This window comes from Podarcis muralis, chromosome 9 (genome assembly GCF_964188315.1).
Source record: "Podarcis muralis chromosome 9, rPodMur119.hap1.1, whole genome shotgun sequence".
Lineage (NCBI taxonomy): Eukaryota > Metazoa > Chordata > Lepidosauria > Squamata > Lacertidae > Podarcis > Podarcis muralis.
This window is the reverse complement of record NC_135663.1, coordinates 54,086,328-54,108,741: the sequence shown is the minus strand read 5'-3', so window position 1 is coordinate 54,108,741 and position 22,414 is coordinate 54,086,328. Positions and strand designations below refer to the sequence as shown.

General features: G+C 38.3%; 1 protein-coding gene across 1 annotated transcript in view; it reads left to right on the top strand.

The window, feature by feature from the left end:
- The window catches only part of CHIC2 (cysteine rich hydrophobic domain 2), a 31,360-nt gene extending 9,785 nt beyond the window's left edge, over positions 1–21,575 (top strand). The window contains exons 2-6 of the mRNA XM_028744399.2: positions 5,530–5,584; positions 5,732–5,887; positions 10,415–10,471; positions 10,641–10,700; positions 14,749–21,575. Of these exons, the coding sequence (XP_028600232.1) occupies positions 5,530–5,584; positions 5,732–5,887; positions 10,415–10,471; positions 10,641–10,700; positions 14,749–14,799 (379 nt within the window). The 3' untranslated portion in view covers positions 14,800–21,575. The remainder of the gene's footprint in view (positions 1–5,529; positions 5,585–5,731; positions 5,888–10,414; positions 10,472–10,640; positions 10,701–14,748) is intronic.
- Positions 21,576–22,414: the final 839 nt, after the last annotated feature.

Genomic DNA, 22,414 nt, shown 5'->3' with positions numbered 1-22,414 from the left:
CCCATTGAGTTCAGTGGGGCTTACTCTCAGTTAAGCAGGTATAGGTTTACAGCCTTATTACAGCTCCCTTCCTGTGGAACGCCCTCCCATCAGTTGTCAAGGAGATAAAGAAATATGTAACTTTTAGAAGACATCTGAAGGCAGCCCTATATCGAAAAGTTTTAAATGTTTGATATTTCACTATGTTTTACATATTCTGTAAGCTGCCCAGTGTGGCTGGGGAAACCCAGCCAGATGGACGGTGTATAAATAATAAAAATATATTGTTATTGTTATTATTCTGGACCCATCCCCTTATTTTTCTGCCTCAAGGCATGAATAATTCACATGAGGCAATAACTATGAATTCTTCAAATGGTGGTAATATAGCACTTGTGTGTACTGAGTGATAATAGCTATTAAGGTTTCACCTTGACAAGTTTGTTGTTGAAATGGCAGCACATATAGAAGTGTGGACCTCTCAGTCATGCATCCTTGATTTTCCTTCAAAGGGAACTTTGTGTTGATCCTCTAAGCTGCTGCGGTAGAAAATAAATGTTTTTAAAATAGGGCAGCCTCAGATGCGACACTAGTGGGGTAGCATGTATTATGTGCTGTCACTGCCCTCAGTTGTAGCATTTTTTAAAGTTGCTGGATAAATGCAACTTGTCTATGCAAGAGAGCTTTGGAATGCTGGACATAATAGAAAAGACCTTGGAGTGAAAAGGAAGGGTACTTTGTGTATGTGAGTGAGCATTCTGCAAGCATAGATACTCCTTGGCTGCTGGCAAATGTGCCTCTTTCTACAAATGGAAATTTGTTAAAGTATGAGAACAGGAAACTTGCTTCTTATCTGTCTTTACTTGTTCTTATTGGACTGCTAGCTGTGAGGATGGATTGATTTAAATCAGATTTCCTGTCTTGTAAATTGGGCAGTTGCTGAATAAATATGCCTCATTGGTTGCTGTCATAATTAAAACACACTGATCTATAGCTAAGTAATGCTTATATGCAGAATACCTAGGTGCATAAAGACTTAGTGAAAGAGATTCAACTATCAAATTGTTTGGATTTTTGCATGTAAGGACACTATGCAATACAGTGGTACCTTTGGTTAAGAACTTAATTCATTCCGGAGGTCTGTTCTTAACCTGAGGTACTACTTTAGCTAATGAGGCCTCCCGCTGCTGCCGTGTGATTTCTGTCCTCATCCTGAAGCAGCGTTCTTAACCCAAGTTACTACTTCTGGGTTAGCGGAGTCTGTAACCTGAAATGTTTGTAACCCAAGGTACCACTGTATCACTTATATGAACATATAGACCATAGAGAGTTAAGTGTGTTGTTTTTTGGCACAAACATACCAAACCACCTAGAAGCAAAAGTGGTAATTAATTGGGCAAAAGCAGTATTTTTCCATAACATGTAAATAAATTTCCATGTTAATCATAATTTTCATAATTTGCCAAAACAGCAAATGTGATACATGGCCTACTGCATTGTATTTGTAATAATCAGAAATCTCTCATATATATTCATACACACACACACACACACACACACACACACACACACACATATATATAGGCTTTTTGATAAACTCACACTGAAGGGAAGTATAGATTTTAACTTGTATGTTTTAAATTTAAATTTCATATTGACCCATATTTTTAAAACCACACTTTTTAAAAAATAGAAAAAAATTACCGTAGTTGGTTTCATTCATTCAGCTGGGTAGACTTCTGTCCTAAATTTCAAGAAAGAAAAGTAAACATTTTGTTTTTAAGGCTTTTGTAGTGTTCGGAATGTATTTGGCTTCAGGTTTCTGTGTGTTGTGGAAGTTTTTGATATCCCTGTCAGCGAGAGAGCGAGTCCCAAGTTCCTATGGATAAAGTATACAAAACTTTGAACCTCGCTTCTCCCAGCGTGAAATTGATTTTGGTCCCCAGTACGTCTGGACCACTAGTTATTCCAGTGACTTTAGGGGGAAAATTAGATGTGGTAGGACAACCACAGGACCAATTCCTGAAGTCTTGCACATATTTTAACACTTTGTAGAGCACTTATCCCAGTTCCTATGTTCTTATTCTCTGCATGGGAGTTATTAGTGGCTAATTATCAGGCCATCATGGTTCATTATGATTCTTTTTTTATGGTGTAATCTCTTCTCCACAGTTAATTGTGTTCTTGGGAGCAAAAGGTCAGACTTTTTTGACTACTAGAAAGAAAGAGGTCAAGATGAGAGAATAACACATGCCCTAAGAGCTTAAGATATTTCAAATGCAGCCGCTTGACCTTGCAGAGTCACTTATGGTTAAGGATGACATGATTACTTCCAGAGATTCTGCTGAAGTTCCTTGGCTTACACTTTAGATCTTCTGTTCATAAATCTGATTAATAACTAGAATGTGATTGAAGTGTATAGCTTATTTGATGTAACTTTGCATCAGTCAAACAGTCATACACATACAGTAGCTGGCTTTCTTTTCTTTTCTTTTCCATTTCTTAAAAAAGTGTCCTAAGAATTGGTCCACTTTGTATACTCCTTCAATACTTTTCAAAAGTGTCTAAATTCTTATGGGAGAGTTCCAGTGGCTCTCTTTCCCCTGTACACCTTTTTGAGGTGCACATATACTAAAGAACTTGCAAACTGCTTTCTAACCCAGCTGCAAATTTACACTGTTATGACACTCTGGCTTGGAACCGAGGGTTGCAAAATTCTCAATATACCTGCAAGTTGAGATCCCAGTTTCTTGCCCTTCATTACACTACATATTCCACAGTAGGTCACTTTACAGTTTATATGGTAGACATGTTTGCACTCTCTGGCACCATGTCTGGCGATAGACACCATTATTTATACTTAAATACATTGCCAGTCCTTTATTATTTTTGTCAAGGTGGCTGCAATAAAATATCAAATATAGCAGTCAACAATAAAAACATTGCAAAGTACAATAACTAAAATACAAAGATAGCAATAGAAATGGTAAGAAAAGTGGCTCGGTTGCTTAATCCGAACTATAACGCTTTAACTTGCCCCTAAAACTGAAGACAAGAGGAATGCAAGTAGTGTTTCTTGGGGAAAAGTGTTGAAAAGACTTTGAATGTTCATGGAAAAGTTGCCACTTAATGTAGTTACTCAACAGGTAGATCAAATAGGATCTGCAACACAGTGCTGCAGTGCATCTTCGCCCCCTAACAAGAGTGCTCAGGGTATCAGCCATAGTTCTGCATTACTAAGCCTTCAGGATACTGTAATCTGTAAGGGGCTTACGTGGGCCAATTCTCTCACTATCTCTGTTTCACTCACATTCGTGTACACATGCACACACTTTCCCAGTTTTATTTTCTGACGCTTAACATTCTGGAAGCTATAGCATACCTGCTGGTCTGTTGGATTTTTGTTTTTTGTTTGTTTGTTTGCTGATGTATCCCTCTTTGCAGTGGCACCAATTTGACTCTTAAGCCTTTTGTCACTGAATCGCCCGAGTTTGCTATTGATGTTATGCAGCAGGCCTTCCCTGCCTATGTTGGCAGGTGTGGGGGGGAAGCATTCTTGCAGGTGTAGTGTTCCAGACTTTCCAAGGCTTTAAAGGTGGTGGTCTGCACCTTGAATTGAGCTAGAAAATAATTGCCAGCTAGTGCAACTTGGAGTGGTCTTGGGATTTCCTGTTTGAAGCGAAGCCTGTCCATAAAAAACCAGGTGGTAGTGGGCACATATTGGGGAATTTCAGTTGTCTGTAGTTCCCTGGCAAATGCTAGTCATATACATGCCAAACTAGTTTTCCCTAACAATACAGTACCATTCTCACATAGTATGGCACTGAGAATGGCCATGCATGAATAATCTCATCTTTCCCACCAGTTTTGTAGAGGACCACATATTTCTTGAGGTTCCCCACGTAGATGTGTTTGGGTTGTGCACAACCATTTATGTGCACAGTGATGGGAAATAAACTGATTTAAATTGCAAAAATGGCCCAGAAAGAGCAGAAAAAAGGCCCGAAAAGAGCAGGAAAACAACGAGCAGTTTCAGGAGCCTTTGCAACTGTGATCCCATGAGCCTTTGAACTGACCTTTTAAGGCCTATGGAGAGTTGGAGTTTGAGAAAGGAGGTTTGGAGGGAGTGATTGTGGTGGAGTTTAGTGGATTTTTGGTGGTGCTTGGTGAAGTTTAGAAGGTACTTACAGACTTTTTAGATGGTGTTCTCCATGATACACGATTTCACATATACTAGCGGTACCCAGAAATGTAACCCCCATGTAAGTGGGGAGACACCTATACAGTGGTACCTCAGGTTACATACGCTTCAGGTTACATATGCTTCAGGTTACAGACTCCGCTAACCCAGAAATAGTGCTTCAGGTTAAGAACTTTGCTTCAGGATGAGAACAAAAATCGTGCTCCGGTGGCGCAGCAGGAGGCCCCATTAGCTAAAGTGGTGCTTCAGATTAAGAACAGTTTCAGGTTAAGAACGGACCTCCAGAACGAATTAAGTACTTAACCCGAGGTACCACTGTACAGACAAATCCAACAACAGAAAGATGCAGTCAGCTGAAAAATGGGATTGCAAGCAGTTGTCTCTTCTACTCGCCCAATACGGGGTTATTTCTGAATGTCAGAATGCATGCGGGTATCCCTTCAGCTGCACTTGCTTTTAGTAGATAAATTTTGTTTTAAATGAATGAGTAAAAGTGTTAAACCCAATCAACAATGTAAGATGAGGCTGGAAGACTGTGCAGGATAAAAAGTCTGTGGATAATGCTGTGGATTGTGTAGTAGATCCATAGCAATTTGGAAACGCACAAGAATGTGTTCATGGTCCCTAAGTTTTGTCCTTCTGGAATCTTTGCTCTCACTTTTTTAGCTATATTTATGTCATGCGCTGTGGGTAAAACCTCAGCGCCTAGGACTTGCCGATCTCATGGTCGGCGGTTCGAATCCCCGCGGCGGGGTGCGCTCCCGCTGCTTGGTCCCAGCGCCTGCCAACCTAGCAGTTCGAAAGCACCCCCGGGTGCAAGTCGATAAATAGGGACCGCTTACTAGCGGGAAGGTAAACGGCGTTTCCGTGTGCTGCGCTGGCTCGCCAGATGCAGCTTGTCACGCTGGCCACGTGACCCGGAAGTGTCTCCGGACAGCGCTGGCTCCCAGCCTCTAGAGTGAGATGAGCGCACAACCCTAGAGTCTGTCAAGACTGGCCCGTACGGGCAGGGGTACCTTTACCTTTACCTATGTCATGCAAACATAGCTTTTTAAAGCATAAGCTACTTTGAGCTGGTAGTGCACTTTCCAAATAGATTATTGACATTTCAGTGAGACTTGCTTCACAACTTTATGCATCAATAGTGTTTGGTGTAGCTCTTACAGCACTTGCCACAGTAAATACATAATGTTAAAGGAGACAAAATATATTCCCTCCAACACTTGTGAGCTTATGGTTATGCAATGTAGTTCCCTGACTTTATTTTTCTTGCCAAAGCAAATAAAATTACCCTGTAAAGCATGCCATACCATGTAGAGTTAAATAATTTGTTCGTTTTCTGTCTGCAGGTTTGGACTGAGCAACAAATTTGAAGCAGAATTTCCTTCGTCCTTAACAGGAAAAGTAAGTATCCGTGGATTGAAATTGATAAGGAGAGTTGACAGAGATTGTAATTTTGTGAGTTTAATGTTGCTTTTAAAACAGAAATGGATTTGTTAATGTAAATCAGACATTAGATTTATCACAATGCTTCATGGTTCTTTCTTGCAGGTTGCACCTGAGGAGTTTAAAGCCAGCATCAGCAGAGTGAATAGCTGTCTTAAGAAGAATCTTCCGGTCAATGTCCGATGGCTGCTTTGTGGCTGCCTTTGTTGCTGCTGTACTTTAGGTTGTAGTATGTGGCCAGTGATTTGCCTCAGTAAAAGAGTAAGTTTGATCATACTCATTGCCACATGGGTTATCATATAACCTCAGCTTCCAAGTTCAAGACTTCTTTCCTCTGTGCCTTATTCTGCTTTACAAATACTTTTTTTTAATGTTAATTTTGAATGTTAATGTTACTTTCCTGGGCTTGCTTAACACAGTGGTTTCAACTTCTATAGTGGCTGAAGGTATATAGAAAACTAGCACTAGCCACTGTGGAAAATTCAACTGTTAAATGTGAATATAAAGATTTTATCAGTTTTGTGTTAGTTTGTCTTCATGTAACTGTTGAACTGAGGGAATGGTACTGTAATTTCCATCAGAGGCTTTTGTTATTTTTTCTAAGTTGCTTAGACATATCGTTGCCCACTTGGATAGGATCTACCATGACTGTAATTTAATTGATTTGAATATTTTATAATTTCTGTAATTTGCCCTGGGATTTATGGTGAAGGGTGAGTAGGAATTCTAACAAGTGAATGTACATTGAAAAGTTGCATATATAACTAGCCACCAAACACAAGATCTCTAAATTCTGTTGACACCCTGCCACTCAACATTGACATGATGTCCACAGATTTTCCTCATGCACAAACCTGAGATGAAGGCTTTTCACGGTTCCTAGTACAGTGGTACCTTGGTTTACGAACTTAATCTGTTCCGGAAGTCCGTTCTTAAACCATAGCATTCTTAAACCAAGGCATGCTTTCCCATAGTAGCGGGGGACTCAATTTACAAATGGAACACACTCAACAGGAAGCGAAACATGTTCTTATTCCAAGGGAAAGTTCACAAACCAAAACACCTACTTTCAGGTTTGCATCATTCTTAATCCAAGTTGCTCATAAACCAAGCTGTTCTTAAACCAAGGTACCACTGTATTTAAATCCTAGCAGCTAGGTCTCATCTATATGCAAATTACAAAATAAAGCTGGAACAAGAAAAAAAAAGTTTTTGGCGCACTCTAAAGTTTCATTACACATTCTTCTTAAAGACTAATGTATTATGTATTTGAGCTCTTTAGCAATTGAAGTACTTAAGTTAATGCCCACTTTTGCTTTAGAATGGGTTGTAGCAAATCTGAAAACGGTTGTTTTGCATTTACTGGCAGGGGGACATAGGATTTTCATATGATGCAGGTGACTGCTGAAGGAAAAGTGTTACATTTTGTATAAAGATTACATTCAATCTGGAATTTTAAATGATTTAATTTAAATTGTAATTTTTTTTATCTAGCCAGGGAAAAGACCACTTCATTGTTACATTAGGCTTGTTTAGCTTTTTACTCAATAGAAAATAGGTAGAAAAGGCTGCAAATCTGTGCATTCATGCTTAGGAGTTAGTTTCACTGAACTCAGTAAGACTCCTTTAGCAAACCTGCAAAGGATAAATCCACAAGTGTCTCGTGTACAAGTGTATCATGTCTCTCTCTAGTTCCTGTATCAAACCCTGTTTGATGCAGCTTACATAAATAATTGTGTATAGTTTCACAATAAGAGTGGTTTTGAACTAAAAAATAAATTTCATGGTTAACTATGATGTTGAAAGAAGAAACAACTGCCACGTTTACCTTTTAAATTTTCCTAGTAAACTTTCTTCCACTTAACTTTTGCATCGTTGTTGTTAGCAAATAATGTGCTCTCTAGTATGCCACTGATGGAAAATCTACAGGGTTGTCATCCCCGTCAGCTGGGAAAGTTACTCAAATCAAGAGTCCCTTTTGGGTTTTGAATGTCCTCACCTGCTCCTCACTGTAAATCATTGAGATGTCAAGTGCGGTGATTAATTAAGCTGCACGTGCAAGTCTTTCCCCCCCTTCACCTGTCAAGTAGGGAAAAGGAAGCTTGGTGTCGAGAATTGTGCGACGCTCTTTAATTCACTTTTTCTTCCCCCGGCTGAGAGGTACTTGCTAATGTTTCATTTAAACTTTCATTCACCTTTTGTATGGCTGACGGGGTTGGGTATTGTTGAGTGATTTTATAAATGTTGCAAGCTGTTTGTACATGCGACGACTTACAAATAATAATTTACAAAATTAGTATTTGTAGGGGGGGGGAATATTACATGCTTGAGGTATACAACAGTGTTACCTACACTTAGGCTTTGGCAATAGAGTGTGTTAAAACTGAAATACGAGTGATGCACAATTTGTCTTCTACATCTGTGTTGCCTGCTTAATACTAACTGCTAATAATTTGTTTTAAGCTGGCTAATATGTTTCCTTCAAATTCAGTGCCCTTTCTAATTTCATAGTTAAGTCCTTCATTCCCTCAATACGAGTAACAATAGCTGAATGTTAAAATTTGTTTCATTAAAAGATGTCTCTGCGTAGTGTTGCATTAAGTTTCTGTATTCACTTTCCTTTCTAGGGTGCAAAGTGTTTTAACTCCCCTAGTATTTGGGAAGCTGGTTTCTTTTCTGTCTTTTCTCCTTCCCCTCCGTGCAGGCAGTGAAATTTAAATTGTACAGCAGTCTTAATCTATTATTTAAAAGGTTCTAGAAAGGAAGATTACAAGGTAGCTTCACATTTTTGAATCGGTTTTGCCATTGGTTTAGCAGCGGGTGGGCAGGCAGATGCCTGCTCGGAGTAGAACCTATTGCCATTTTTCACCATTGATAGAGTAGCCTTTCAGAGTCAATGAGCTCTGTCAATGTGAGCTTGTCAAGGCTACAACTTCATAGACCTGAGAGGCGGTTTGAGAGGTCAGCCCTTTTCAGGTTTGCTGTGATGCAAATGAGCTTTAATGCTTAAACAACTATTGGAATTTTTATGTCTGCTCCTTGTTCTTTTTTCTTCACAAAGTCATTGACGAGACATTCAGTGCTTTTTAAATTGGAAGTTGCATTGTGCTAAAGACCTAGTACAGATTTACGGAGGGCTGAAAGCAGTTAGATCATGTTCTTTTCATGGTGCGATTAGAATCAAATCGATTTCCCTACAGCCTTCAGCATTCAGATGGCAATTTTAACAAAGCTTAGGGGGCTAGACAAGGGACAAAACGACTGAACTGAATGTTAATTACACTCTGCAGCCTTATTTTCTTTTGATTTGGAGCTGACTGGCAACTAAATTAACAAAAGTGTGACCATAACTGCTGCCCTATTTTCATTTAAAAGGAGAGCAGACTCTAAAAGGCTATCTTGACAAAGAAACAAGTGAGGTCTGCTGATCATTGTTAGAGGGCAGGCACTGTCTTTAATAAAATAAAATAAAAAGTATTGGCCAAAAGGAACAGAACTTTAAAAAACAATGTAATGACTTTGTCCTTGCTATTAAAATGTGCCCCAGGGTTCTTGGGAATCCCTTCTATTTTTGAAATATAATGAAAAGGTAAGGAAAAAAAATATCCTAATAATTATTCATGTCTAACAAAGTTGATTCTTTCAAGTAGCTAGAGTTCAGGTTTATGCTCTTGTGATTGTTATAAATGAAAAGAAACCACTATATGTATTTTTTGCCTTTCGTGTATATTCAGTAGGTTTGATGATGAATGCTTTTAAGTAGTTCTTAAAAAAACATGCTTGTTCACTTGCTGCACCAGTGTGCATTTTGTAGCACCTCTTGTTTAGCAGTAGTTGAAGTGAAAGATGCTTCTCAGCCCCCCCCTTTCCCCCTCCCCAACTTCTCTTTGCCTTGTAAGGAAGCTGCAGCTGTATGAAGTTGAATTTGCCACAAGGCTCAGTGATCCATGCCTCTGCACCTGCAACTCTGGTCTCATCTCAACACCTGGTGTTGTGATTTATCCTCCCTATTCATAAGGACTAGTAAATCCCATTTACTACTGAGCAGTCGATGATACGGCAGTCAAGTGACCATAAACAGCAGCAGGACGTATTTCTAAATCAGAATACCAACTGCATCTTCAGAGTAGCAGATTTATTGCAAGGGGATTTAAATAGTTCTCTTAAAGCTGGATAACTTAAATTCAAGGGACTGATCAATGTGCAGATTTCCAAATATTCTGGAACAATTTGTGCATTAATGAGAAACCGTAGATTAACATTTTAGAGCTCCAGTATGTGAAATTAGTCAACAGCACGGCATTTTGTATGAATGATAGTTATCATAACGTCTACGCACAGTATGTGGAAACTATCCCATGCTTGATCTGCAGCCTGTTTGTTTCAAGTTACTTGAATTATGGGGTAGCTTGGTTCCATTAACTTCAATGGATCTAAATTGACTCACTTAACAGTGTTAGTGAATAAAGCACTTTTGGGTTTTTTAAAAAACCTTTTATTGATGTACATCTTTGTAGATAAATATATTTTCCAGCCATTTAAATATTTCTTAGTGGTTTTTTTTTTTATTTGGTCGCTGAAACCATTTTTTGAAACACACACCCCTTTATCCTAGCTATAATTAATACCAGAAAATTTGCAGTACGTCAGACCACCCTGTACTTAACTTGCTGTCCTTTACCACGTTTCTCTTCCACCCCAGCCACCTTTTCCACACAAAGGCAGCTGCAAAACAAACTTTTTTCCAAAGCTGCTCAAGAGTAAAATTCTTTCTCATTTGTCTTCCAGACACGAAGATCGATTGAGAAGTTATTAGAATGGGAAAACAATAGGTTATACCACAAGGTGAGTGCCGCAGGGAGCAGCTTCGTACTGCTGGGGCCTGAATTGCACAGTATGGAAACAGATGCTTTTGTTGAACGCGAAATATGAAAGCTGGACAAATGGACTAGTCTCTGTGCCGGCGATAAAACACAGCTCATTTTTCTTCCCCCTTTTTCTCCCTGTTGTCTAGCTGTGCTTGCATTGGAGGCTAAGCAAAAGGAAATGTGAATCGAATAACATGATGGAATATGTAAGTTAAAGGGCTGTTTTGTGCATTTCTCTATTAAATGATCATTTATTTTGCTTCTGATCTTATTCTTTCCACGATTATTAATCAGCAAAGGTGTCAGGAGCTTAATCGCCTGAGTGGCAAGGATTTTCTACGGTTCACAGATGTATGGTTTCATGTGCAGGGCTGATTTATAAAGTTATGAATGACTTGAAAACAAGGCTTCACTGTGTTCCGGGGGGAAAATAATAAATTAATTGCCAAGATAAAATAGCTTGAACGTGCGTTGATGGGGTGTGAAATTTTCAGATGCTGTATAAAAAGAATAACTGCAACTTCGGTTACGCAGCGAGTTAGTTGTGGACTGTTTTATATAATGCTAATCGAGTCTCAGTGTATGGAAGGAGACCTTTCAACTAAGCTGTTGGAGCTTAGGAAACCTTTAGACTTTGTCGATTTTAACTGCCCCCATACCTCAGCAGTCTTGAAAGTAGCTTGAGCTTTTACTAGCTTCATTCAAATGTTTTAAAAGTCAGGCCTGATAATAAGAGCGTGATGTGTCGGTTTTGGCTCTCATTCTCTAGCTCTAAAGATTATACAGAAGATGAGGAGGATTTCTTGAAAGACTTTTCACGGGGTGCATTTGTTTCTGTCCCCCGCACCCCACCCAGCAATCAGTCCTTGTAGTTTTTCTTATTTCATTTCACTTTGCTGCTCCTTTAAATTTTCCAGTTGTGTCTATGGAAAGTGGCATGTGATAAGATACTTAACTGCTTTAAAACAAATAAGCCCTTGCAAAATATGCTAGTATTATAATTTTTTAAAAAAACACAAGCAGGGGTTAACAATTAAATTAGGAGTAACCCCCAGTGGCATCTAGCTTTAGCTATTTCTAACACATCCATGCCTTTTAATTATATATCTTGTCTATTCTCTAACACAATACATGCATTATAGACAGTATGTTAAAAGATTGATTTAAAACAGTGCTTAAATAGTTAGAAATTATCTTAAAATCATCTTTTCTGTTAGCACTGAAGAAAAGGAGAAGTACTAAGGCCTATATCTAGCCTAAAACATAAAAGACTTCCTAAAATGTCTTTTTTCCAGAGTAGTTCTATTCAACTAACTATTTCTTTTTAACATCTATTATACTTAACATGTTAATTTATGATCATCTATTATAGTGAACATGTTAATTTATGATCATAGACTCATGATAACTTCACAGTAATTGGAGGCAAGAAAGAAAATTTGACACAGGTTTTTGAGGTTGGCCTGTGTAAAGAATTCAGTTTTTTTATTTTCATTACTGAATGCTTCTGGTCTCTTAAAAATCCACTCACATTCGAGGGCCACAGTCCTGAGCACATTTATGTTGAGAATGTGCCTAATTAAAATTAGTGTTTTTCAACAAGGTGTTGATGAAAGTTGTTATTGTAATTTCCAAGCCCAAGTAGAATTGTTTTTAAAAATTAGTTTAAATTCAGGTACCCCTTTAGGCAACATTTATTATTGGTGGAAATGCGATAGAGCAGTGGTTCCCAATTATCTAAGTACTGTGGACCTCCTGTTTTTCAAAAGCCAAGCCATGGACCTCCTAGTTTTGAAGATTTGGATACCTCTATGTTAGTTTTTGTTATGTGAATGGTGCCACAGACCCCCTGAATGGGTTACACGTGTGGTTCCCAATGTGGGGCACACGCCCCACAGCGGGGCAGTTTGATTTTTAAGGGGGGCAATTTGAGAATGAGTTATTAACAGTTAATGGCCTTTTAGGCTTCCTAAAGAACTTCTTAAAGAAGTTCACTTTTTGAATAATAAGAATTATATGTCATGGGGGGGGGCATCAAGATTTTTGAGCTGCTTAGGTGGGACATGGCCAGAAAAACGGTTGGGAACCACTGGGTTACACAGACCACCAGTTGGGAACCACTCTGATAGACCAACAGCACTGTATTTAAACTTTTTACAACTAAACTGCACACTCACTTGGTGAAAAGGGCAATGTGTTGGTTCCAAAACAGACACTTGCCATTCATGGAAGGGGAACCTTTGGGTCCCTGCTATTGTCTTCAGTGGAACATTCCCCCCGCCCCATGAAAATAGGCAATATGTAGTTGAACACTACTTCTGGATCAATCTAGGAGGCCTACAGACTTTGGTCACTTTCTCTGTTGGTCATTATAGTACAATAAGTTATTCTCAAATAGAAACACATGTGCCCTCAGAACTAGCTGAATATTAACCTTTCACAATTCCGCAAAGGGTAGTAAGCATTTGAGTAAAATGAGAGACTTGCTGCTGTACAGCATGGCAAGCATCTCAGTGTTGTCACAGTTAGGAAGGCAGATAAATTGGGAAATGGAATAAACAGATCCTCCTGTCTTACCTGTTTGTTTTCATTGGGGAGGTCATCTCTTGTCCTGCTAAAGCGTCATTTTAATTGTTGAAACAATCACATGTGCAACTAGGGGCCAAATGTGGTAGTCCGAAAGAGAGACCATCTACATCTGAGGAAACATGTTTTTAGTAATCTAGCTACTTTCCTACTATTCCCCCAAGACTGTAAACCAAAATTAATTAAATGAATAGGATGTAACCTCCCTGCTTGAAACAAAACAATACATGAAGCGATCATTCTCTGTATTCATGGATATACTTGGAACAGTTTTTAAAGTAAGAAATGTTTGTAGGTGAAGACAGTAACGCCAAAAGAAAAGGGAATGGTGGGGTTGGGGATGAAAATGTTGAAATTGTAAGCTTAACTTAATTTTAACTGAGTTACACGACTGATGTAGTCTTAGTGCTGCTTTTACATTTAACAAAGCTTCCTTTTAAAGGGTCACACTTAAATGGTTGTTAGCTTTTTGAATGCTGCTGTAATTGTTTAGGTGCACAGAAAGTCTTGCTCACTGGCATGTTTCCTTTGAAACTCTTGTAAAAATTACCTTCAGTTTCACAAGATTTTTGCCCTATGGCATTGTGGCTCTGTTAGACAATCACAGGCCAAAGTTGCCCTCGTTATGCAGAACTAGTTGCCCGTGTCGGTATTTTTGTATTAATAACTGTGTTTATTTTACTTGGCTAAAACCTTATGAACCAAGCAACTGATTCATTCAAAAATTCATGAATGAGTCTTGTGCATGTATCTGTAAGCTGTCGTGCAAATAGTTAAGGCAACTAGTTCTGTGTGCAGAAGGAGGGCTTTGAACTTGTCTTTTTTCACACATCAAACCAGTCTTTGTGTGCCTCGTCTGTGAGGGGCCCTTTGGCTTATTAAACAAAGTGGTGGTGGGGTTATTATTTTTGTTTGTTACTACGCTGTGCATTTTTGTATCTTCATATTGTAATTTGCCCTGTGGTCCTCAGATGAAGGGTGGGATAGAAAATTAATTAATTGATGATGATGATAATTAATAATGATAGCAGCATCACAACCTCTTGCAAGAGCAAAAACATTGCACTGTGTGAAAAAGAACCACCCTGGTTCTAGGTGGTTGCATGCTACACCTGCAACCCAGCCAGATGGGTGGGGTATTATTATTATTATTATTATTATTACTACTACTACTACTACTACAGTCATACCTTGGTTGTTGAACACCCTGGAACTCAGATGTTTTGGCTCCTGAATGCCACAAACCTGGAAGTGATTGTTCTGGTTTGTAAACGTTCTTTTGGAACCTGAACGTCCAATGGGGCTTCCGTGGCTTCTAATTGGCTGCAGGAGCTTCCTGCAGCCAATCAGAAGACATGATTTGATTTTCGAATGTTTTGGTAGTCGAACAGACTTCCGGAACTGATTCCATTTGACTTCAAAGGTACGTCTGTACTACTACTACTACTACTAGTAGTAGTAGTAGTAGTAGTTGCTGGGAATTGCAAGTTGGGAGAGTGCTGAAAAATGCCTGTGGGTACATGTGCCTCACATAACTATTTGGATCCCATCCATAGTTTTTCCTTTAGCGCAGTAAAAGCTTTAACATTGCTGAGATGTTTAAAAATGGACAGTGCCATTAATTACTCACTAATTGTATATATTTTTTTCTTTCTCTCTTTTACACAGGTCATTCTTATAGAATTTTTACCAAAGACACCAATTTTCCGACCAGATTAGCATTTGCTTTACTTTAGAGACTTACCCAAGTATATTGTCTTTTTTTCCAATGGTGCCTTGCTTGGTGCTCTCCTGGTGATGATATAGCATTGGTTCTACATAATATTGTGGTTTCTTCATTCTTTTCTTTTGTAACGGCATGTTCAAAGTGCATTTTGTCAAATTTTGCGGAAGTCATTTCACGCAGACGTCAGTGTAATTTATTTCCTGTCCCTTTTCCGTTGTTGATGTATCCTGATTTTTCCAGAGACTTTATATATACATATATCTATGTATGTGTGTGTTTCTGTGTGTGTATATATACATATATAGCTATAAACATAAAACCAAAAATAGCTATAAGTGAGAAGTTATTTTTAACCCCATATAAATTGTGAAAATTGGCAATCACTTTAATCTATGCACTTGCATCCTCTCTGAATCTCTGCATATTTTGCCAGCGACATACTTGTATATATCAGAGTTTTTCCTTCTCCTTTCTGGAACGTAAATCAGCCACCTGTGAGGCGACAAGCAGCATTTCTTGACACCCAAACATTGGTTCACCTTTGCGCATTTCTCTATTCCATGAAGAAGTACCATCTGCACTGAAGATGTTCTTCTCAAGAAACTTGAAATTGGATTGCTAGTATTCCACTAGAAGAATTTGTGATAGATTTGCATGTGTTCAGTGGTTAATACTGCTCAGGATCATAAAAATAATTAGTATTTCATGGGGGACTGGTACACACGAAACACTGGTCAATCCTGATGTGAATAAGAGAACTGGGATTGAGGGGGAAGTGGAATTTGTGATCTCCAAACCTGCTCCCAATCTCTTAATCCTTAATCCTGGTTCAGAATAGACCAGTTTTTTGTATGTGTGCACCTACTCTGTGTGTGTGTGTGTGTGTGTGTGTGTGAGAGAGAGAGAGAGAGAGAGAGAGAGAAATTATGTATGTACATACTGTGTGGCTAATGCCATGTAACAGCTTTACTGTTTTTATTGTTTACTAGATCTAATAGTACACATGGATGCAAGCTTGTCAGAAAAATATTTGTTAAATACTTCAGTAGTTTGAGTTTTTAAATGTTGCAGTGTTTGGCTCCAGGTCAGAGAAAGGCAGTCTCAATTCCTATTGAAATTGATGGGTTACGTTAGTTGTGACTAACTTTTAAAATCCCATTAATTTCAGCAGGATTTGAGCACAGTTAAGTTCCTATAATTATTTCAGGTGGAGTGTTTGTATGTAAAACATTTACAACATTGTACCAGAAGCTACAGATGTGTTGATGATTTTTACATCTGTTTATCAGATGTGCAAATCAAAAATTAGTGATTTGGCTGAATAGCTTACTGAATGTACTGGATAAATACTTACTGCATCCCAGCTTTTTTTCTCTTTTCTATGTTTACATGGTTAGCTTTCTGTTTATTGTTTGCACAAGAAAGCATTAAAAGAAATGGACATGTGATAGTATGCTTTGGTCAGGGCAGTTTTTAGTTTTTTGGCTGTGCATATCTTCATATATTGTGTTAAAGCCTACTTAATACAACTATTTCTGAAAAGCTTGGGGTTGTTTTTTTTTTAGCTTAACGTACATGAACTATAACATATGTTAAGGGCCCATTCTTCATGTAGCAGAGCAATAATGTGAATAGCCAACAAATGCATTCTGCTTACTATTTGTACTATGAAAAGTTTACCCCACTGCAAGGATTCCATTTTCCTTCATTTAAATACAGTTTCACTTTATTGTCATTATACAGATATGTTTATTGTGTATTTTTCAATGCTTGCTGTTCATAGCAGATTTTCATTAGGAGAAGCATCTTTTGTAAAGGAAAGAATTTCCAGGAAAGTATTTCAAATCACCTTTTGTCTGGGCTCTATTTTTGCATATCACAATATACAGTTCTTCCAAAATGTTCTTTTAATCTGGTAATAATTGGGCATGATCTAGCCAAAGTTAGGCATTTCTATATCACATTGATTTCAGCGGGACTCTTTCCCACTGAAAACCATGCAGTTGGCTTTGGCTGGCTCATGTGCACTGCTCTTTGCAGACAGTATCTGCCTACTATATGCCTTTTAAAATATAAGGGCTTTAAAAATGCGTAGTCTTAAACAAGTATCCAAAAACGATCATTTGCTGTCCATGATCTGCTTTTCCTTGAAGAAAGAATTATAAAGCATTTCCCCTTATCTATGAGCATTCTATTGTATGTGTTAAAACATTTGCATGCTTTGGAAACACCTTCATAATACAGACTTGGGCCATAATCTAACACGGTTTGGTTTATCTGAGGAGGCTTAATTGTGGCTAGATCTGTGCTGGATTGTGGCCTTGATTAAGACGGAAAATCCATTGGTATTGCTCAACTGACCAGAGCCTTTGTAAAAACTGGCTCCTTTCCAGAATTCTGGGGCCTTAGGCTTCTCCATTCACTTTCATAAAGGTAGGAATTCTTCTCCATCTCTTTGCATGTGCTGAGTTTCCATGTCTATCAAAGCAAATGGAGAATCCCTTGCATGTGCAAGAACTCTGTCTGCATGTTGGAGTTCCTCTGTGTATGTAAGTTGCTGGTGTGCAGAGACTAGATTTTAGAGTCACCGGTGCATTATTCAGTAGAACTCCTTGTCCTATTTGTTACTTCATTCAGCAGACTTTTCGTCAAACTAATCTTCCCAAGGGCAGTTGTATACTGCCTGCTTGCAATAGGATTTGTATTTTCTGTTTTCTGTAAAGGGTACGTCTTGCATGTAAAGTTAGTTTGGACTAGGTAGACCCCAAGGAGGGAGAGAACCACTTCAATATCTCACCAACCTTCATGTCTAAGTGGGTTGAGACCATCTGTTGGGTGGCTTAACATGCAAAGGAATGACTCACACGGGTGGTCTCCTTGTGCGAGCAGCAGAACCTGAAATGAGGGGTCTTGCATGTCATCACGGAGGAGAGGAATTGTGAACGTAAATCACATGCAACTTTCCTGGTCACAGATCTCATGGAAGACATCTCATGTTATGCAACTCAGGCAATCCGACCCTGTGGAGAAGCGTTACTTGCATGAGTCAGCAGGAGGAGATGGTTTCAATCCACATTTGACCACCCTCTTGGCTTCTTCTGTAACTGCTGCTTTGGCAGTCTGTTTGAATGATATGGATTGCTGCTTGTTATTTCTTGTTTTGTATACATTTCACTTACCATCTTGTTGTTTTTATCTGCTTGGCTTTTTGAAGCGTGGGTGGGGAGGGGAAGTTGGACCCTCCAGCATTTACAAGCACAAAAATGAGTAGTAGCTGAATTCTTCCAGTATGCATATTTTGATATGTAGCTGCTAATGGGGGTTACTATATGGCTGACTTTTTAAAAAATCAACCATTTTTCATCCCATGTAGTGGTAGCAATATATTTGAAAACATGATAGTGAAAAATGCTACAAAGACGCAAACATGGAGGCAAATAAAAAATCCCAATTATTTCCCCTCAATTCCATATAAAGATATTTCAGAGGCATGTTCAGATTTATTCAAGTGAGAGTGTTGTGGGATGCCATCTAAAGGCGGCTGATACTTTTTGTTCATTTTAAAGTCGCAGCTGGGTACATGCCCATAAGTATTCAAACATGGGCATTTCCCCCCAGCTTTGTAACAGTTTTTATGTGGTGCATGATGTCACAGTACAAGTTGCCCCATCTTCATCTGAAGTTTGTTTGGTTCAGAACTGTGGATGATGCAGGAAACTGAAAACAGCCCATCAGGTGCCTCACAGACTTTCTGCTTTTACAGGCAGCTAGCAAAAATTGATATATCAAATCCCTGATAGGTTACCATATGACTTATTCCCCTGCCTTCCAGTAAAGCAATCATTTTCGTAATACAGGCTTTAAGAACATGTGCCCTATTATTCATTTCATAGTTACCAGGAGAGCTTAAGGCTACATACTTAACTAGAGAGCAAGTCCCATTCAACTCAAGAAGACATGCTTCTCTGAGTAACTGGCGTAGAATTGCACTGTAAACCTTTTGACAGCAAAAAAACAAAATGAAAGAACCCTCTTGTAAGGATTAAGTAAGAATTAACAGCTCTCTGCCAGTTCAAATAACCTTTTTCCTTCTGTATATGTAGCACTGAAAGATGAAAGTTGCATCAAGATGTATTACTTCTCCTTAGGTAAGCAGGAGTTTGAATTCCTCCCTATATTTTGGTTCTTCAGCACATTCAGCAGTTACCTATTATTCTGTCCAAAGGCTGTGCATCAGAAATTTGGTCAATGTATTCTGTATCAACACTTGCAGTTAAAAAATTGATTTGAGTGCAGTATAAGCACACGGGCAACTATAAATTGCATACTACATTTCAATTGCTCTTTGTTTTGTGCCAATTATTCCTGTCAGATGAATGGCCCAATTGAAATATTCAGTGAAAATGTGCTACTTTGGTTAGAGAATGTAACTTACCTTCAGTAGAGGGAATAACAAAGTGTTTCCTTAATGTTTCTGTGCACGGTATTTTTCACAGTTTGGGTTTCATGTCAGCCAGCTGTAATTGCTAGCATTAAATTTAGAAATAAACATGCTCCAACTGTACCATTTTCCTGAAAATTGAAATCTCAGTCTAGCAGCCTATATAAAACTTCTTAACACAAAACAAAACAAACGTATTGTACAGTATCATCTTTAGAAAGTTGAATATGGGTTTGTATTTAAATAAGCTGCCTGTTTTGATTGAATTGTAGTTTTTTTGTTGAAAATTTAATTCCTGTTTCGTTAACATAGTTAAACATCATGCACTATGTATGTTTCAGTGAAATACATGTTTTTCAGTGTGTGACTTCCGGCTTGACACTTAAGGTTTTTGGAATACTAACACAGGGCAATTTAGAGTAGGTTATACCAATAGGACAATGCGACAAAGCATGTCATTTTGGTAGTTTGGCAGAGATATTGCAGTGGTATTGTGAGCAGCTAATATTTAGCATAGAGTGACAGTTTGATATAGGGCCAATTATTTCTAGTCCTTTCCTTCAGTCCTAAAGGCTGTGAATCTAGATGTTACATAGGTCTAGATGTTACATTTGTCATACAGACCAGCATTCCCATAGCGAATATTTTATTTCCTAGCTATTTCGCTCAGTGCAACTTACTGTACAAATTGAAGCCATCATGCAGTGAGCTCTCCTGACAGCCCTCACTGGTGTGAACTGAATCAGGAAAATTTGCTTCACGAATTCCCGGCTCCTGCAGCGGATTGCAATATACGGATAAGAAAATCCCAAGGAGACTGTTCCCATTCGCGGACTCAAGTCACCTTGCATAGCGAGCCCTCAGATAACCTGCATCCAGAAAGGAGATGAACCTTCCTGTGTCAGCATGGAAAGCTTTTCCATTATGCATACCCAGTTTTGCCTTCCCAATCTGCTTCTTTCCCATTCTGCACACACAAGGAGATCTCTCAACACTGCATATCGTTCCTCCACTGACACCAGTTTCCGGTGGCATTCGCCTCACTAAAGTTGGAAGAGCTGAAACAACCAAGAGTCTTGTAATGAGCTGCTAATGAAAGGCAAAAGTTAGTTACAAGGCTGCTAGGAGCTTGTATAGTCATGTATACCATCCAAAGGTGAGAAGCTACAAACATTGATAGCAAGGATTAATTAGAATGTTCGATATTTTCCCAGAATACCCTACTGCAAAATGGGCCTGTAATGTTAGATATCCTTCTCAACAGACTAATATTGGAAGTAAGCTAAAGAGAGAATGCCAACAGCCCAGTCACATTGTTTGTTCAGAAGTAAACCCCATGGAATTGTAGACTGCAATATAGTATACACTTACTTCTGAGTAAACAAGCAAAGGTTTAGCTGTTAATTACTCATGCATTCCTACATTTCTCTAGATAGCACCTGTTGGCTGTAATACAGAATATATGAATATATATATATATATAGTATTGCAAAGAGACCTGGTTTCTTTGCGGTAATGATCCAAATGACTCTGTGACTATTTCCATGCATCCAAAGTGTTTCCCAAACAGCAGCTTCTCTCCCTGCTGTAACCCATAGATGGCAAACCATTTTTGAAACAGGAAGTTTCGAAACCTACTTGTCATATAGCATGGTAGTCTGCTGTTCAAAGCGAACTTCTTTAAAAAGAAAATATCTGCAATGAGCATGCCGAAGCCCTTGGGCATGCTTTAAGTAGTTTTTCTGGATCCTGGCCATGGTTTTTAGCCTTTTCATACCCAGCCAATGGGAGCCCTGTGCACTTTCGGCCTTCTGGATTGTTGTCATTGTGTGTAGCTCAGTTGATTCTTCTACATGACTGTCACATAGGATGCATTTGACTGTATCTTTGGAAATCCTGTTAATCTCATGTAGTATATCAGAAAATAGATATGAAATGACATTGTCTTAATCATATATAATCTTTCAGTTTGCCAGTATATGAAAACATAGTTAAAAGACCAAGCTAGAGATCATTTAATAAAAATATCATTTTCCCCCCATAAAAAGTGCATCAAATCCAAAATCTGCAGTTAGATGCTACAATTTGGGTATGAAGTGCATAGGTAGACAGGAAAGATGAATGGGTTTTAAAATATATATGTGCATATTTAACCACATTTGTTATGGTTGCTTTATTTATTTAGCCAAATTCCACAATTTTTTTTCTAAATATCAACCATTTTTTTCCTGACCTGACCCAAATTTAGAATGTATTCCACTTGGAAGTCTCGCTAGAGAATTTCCTAAATTGTATGTTACAAACTAATAAAATTGTGAAGCTATCTTATCAAGACTTGTTTTCTTTTCTAACCTCAATATGGTGCATTCTTTTTCATTTATTTGTGGTATTCACAATCATTTTGCTTCATTTCACCAGAATGTTTTTAATTATCCCAATCCTTAGAAAGTTTACTCAGAAGTAAATCCCAGTTTTGTGAGACTTGTTTCCTAGTGAGCGTGGTTAGAATTTCAGCTAACTCTCTCTTAGATAGAAAAGAAAAAACTTATTTTGAAAACATTGCTAGTAACAAATGCCTAAAAAAGCAAAGGAAATTCAAACTTAGTGGACTCTTTTTAAACAAGCAGGTTTAATGCTCATTGATGAGCTTGGCTTCCTATTCTTCAAATACATTTTTCAAAAGATGCTCAAAAATCTCTCTGGAAGTTTTGAGCATGGAATAGGTCTACATTTTATGAAATCCCTTTGCAAAGGAGAGAGAATGAATGTTGCTGGAAACCTTTTAACTCGTTTCTACAAGTTGGGCTGCTCTTAAAAATCCTAAAGTGTTTTTGTCTAACAAAGTTTGAATTTACTAAGTCAGAAATCAGGAATGATCAGACATTTTGCAAAATTCTGTTTAACAGCAATGCTCTATAAAGATTTATTTCCCCCATTTAATTTAAAAATGGTTTTCTTTTTCATATTTCTCACTTGTAAAGGGGCTTCAGAGTATGTCGGTTTCTGTCTTTTCACTTGTGTAGGAGATTGTCAGAAGTATTGTATCCTCAAAGTAAGCTCCAGCTACATATAGAGAATACAACATTAGCAGCAAAACCTCCAGTTAATATTATATCTGTGAATACTTCCTAGCGTCTTCAGTACTATTTTTAAACACATGCTTTTTT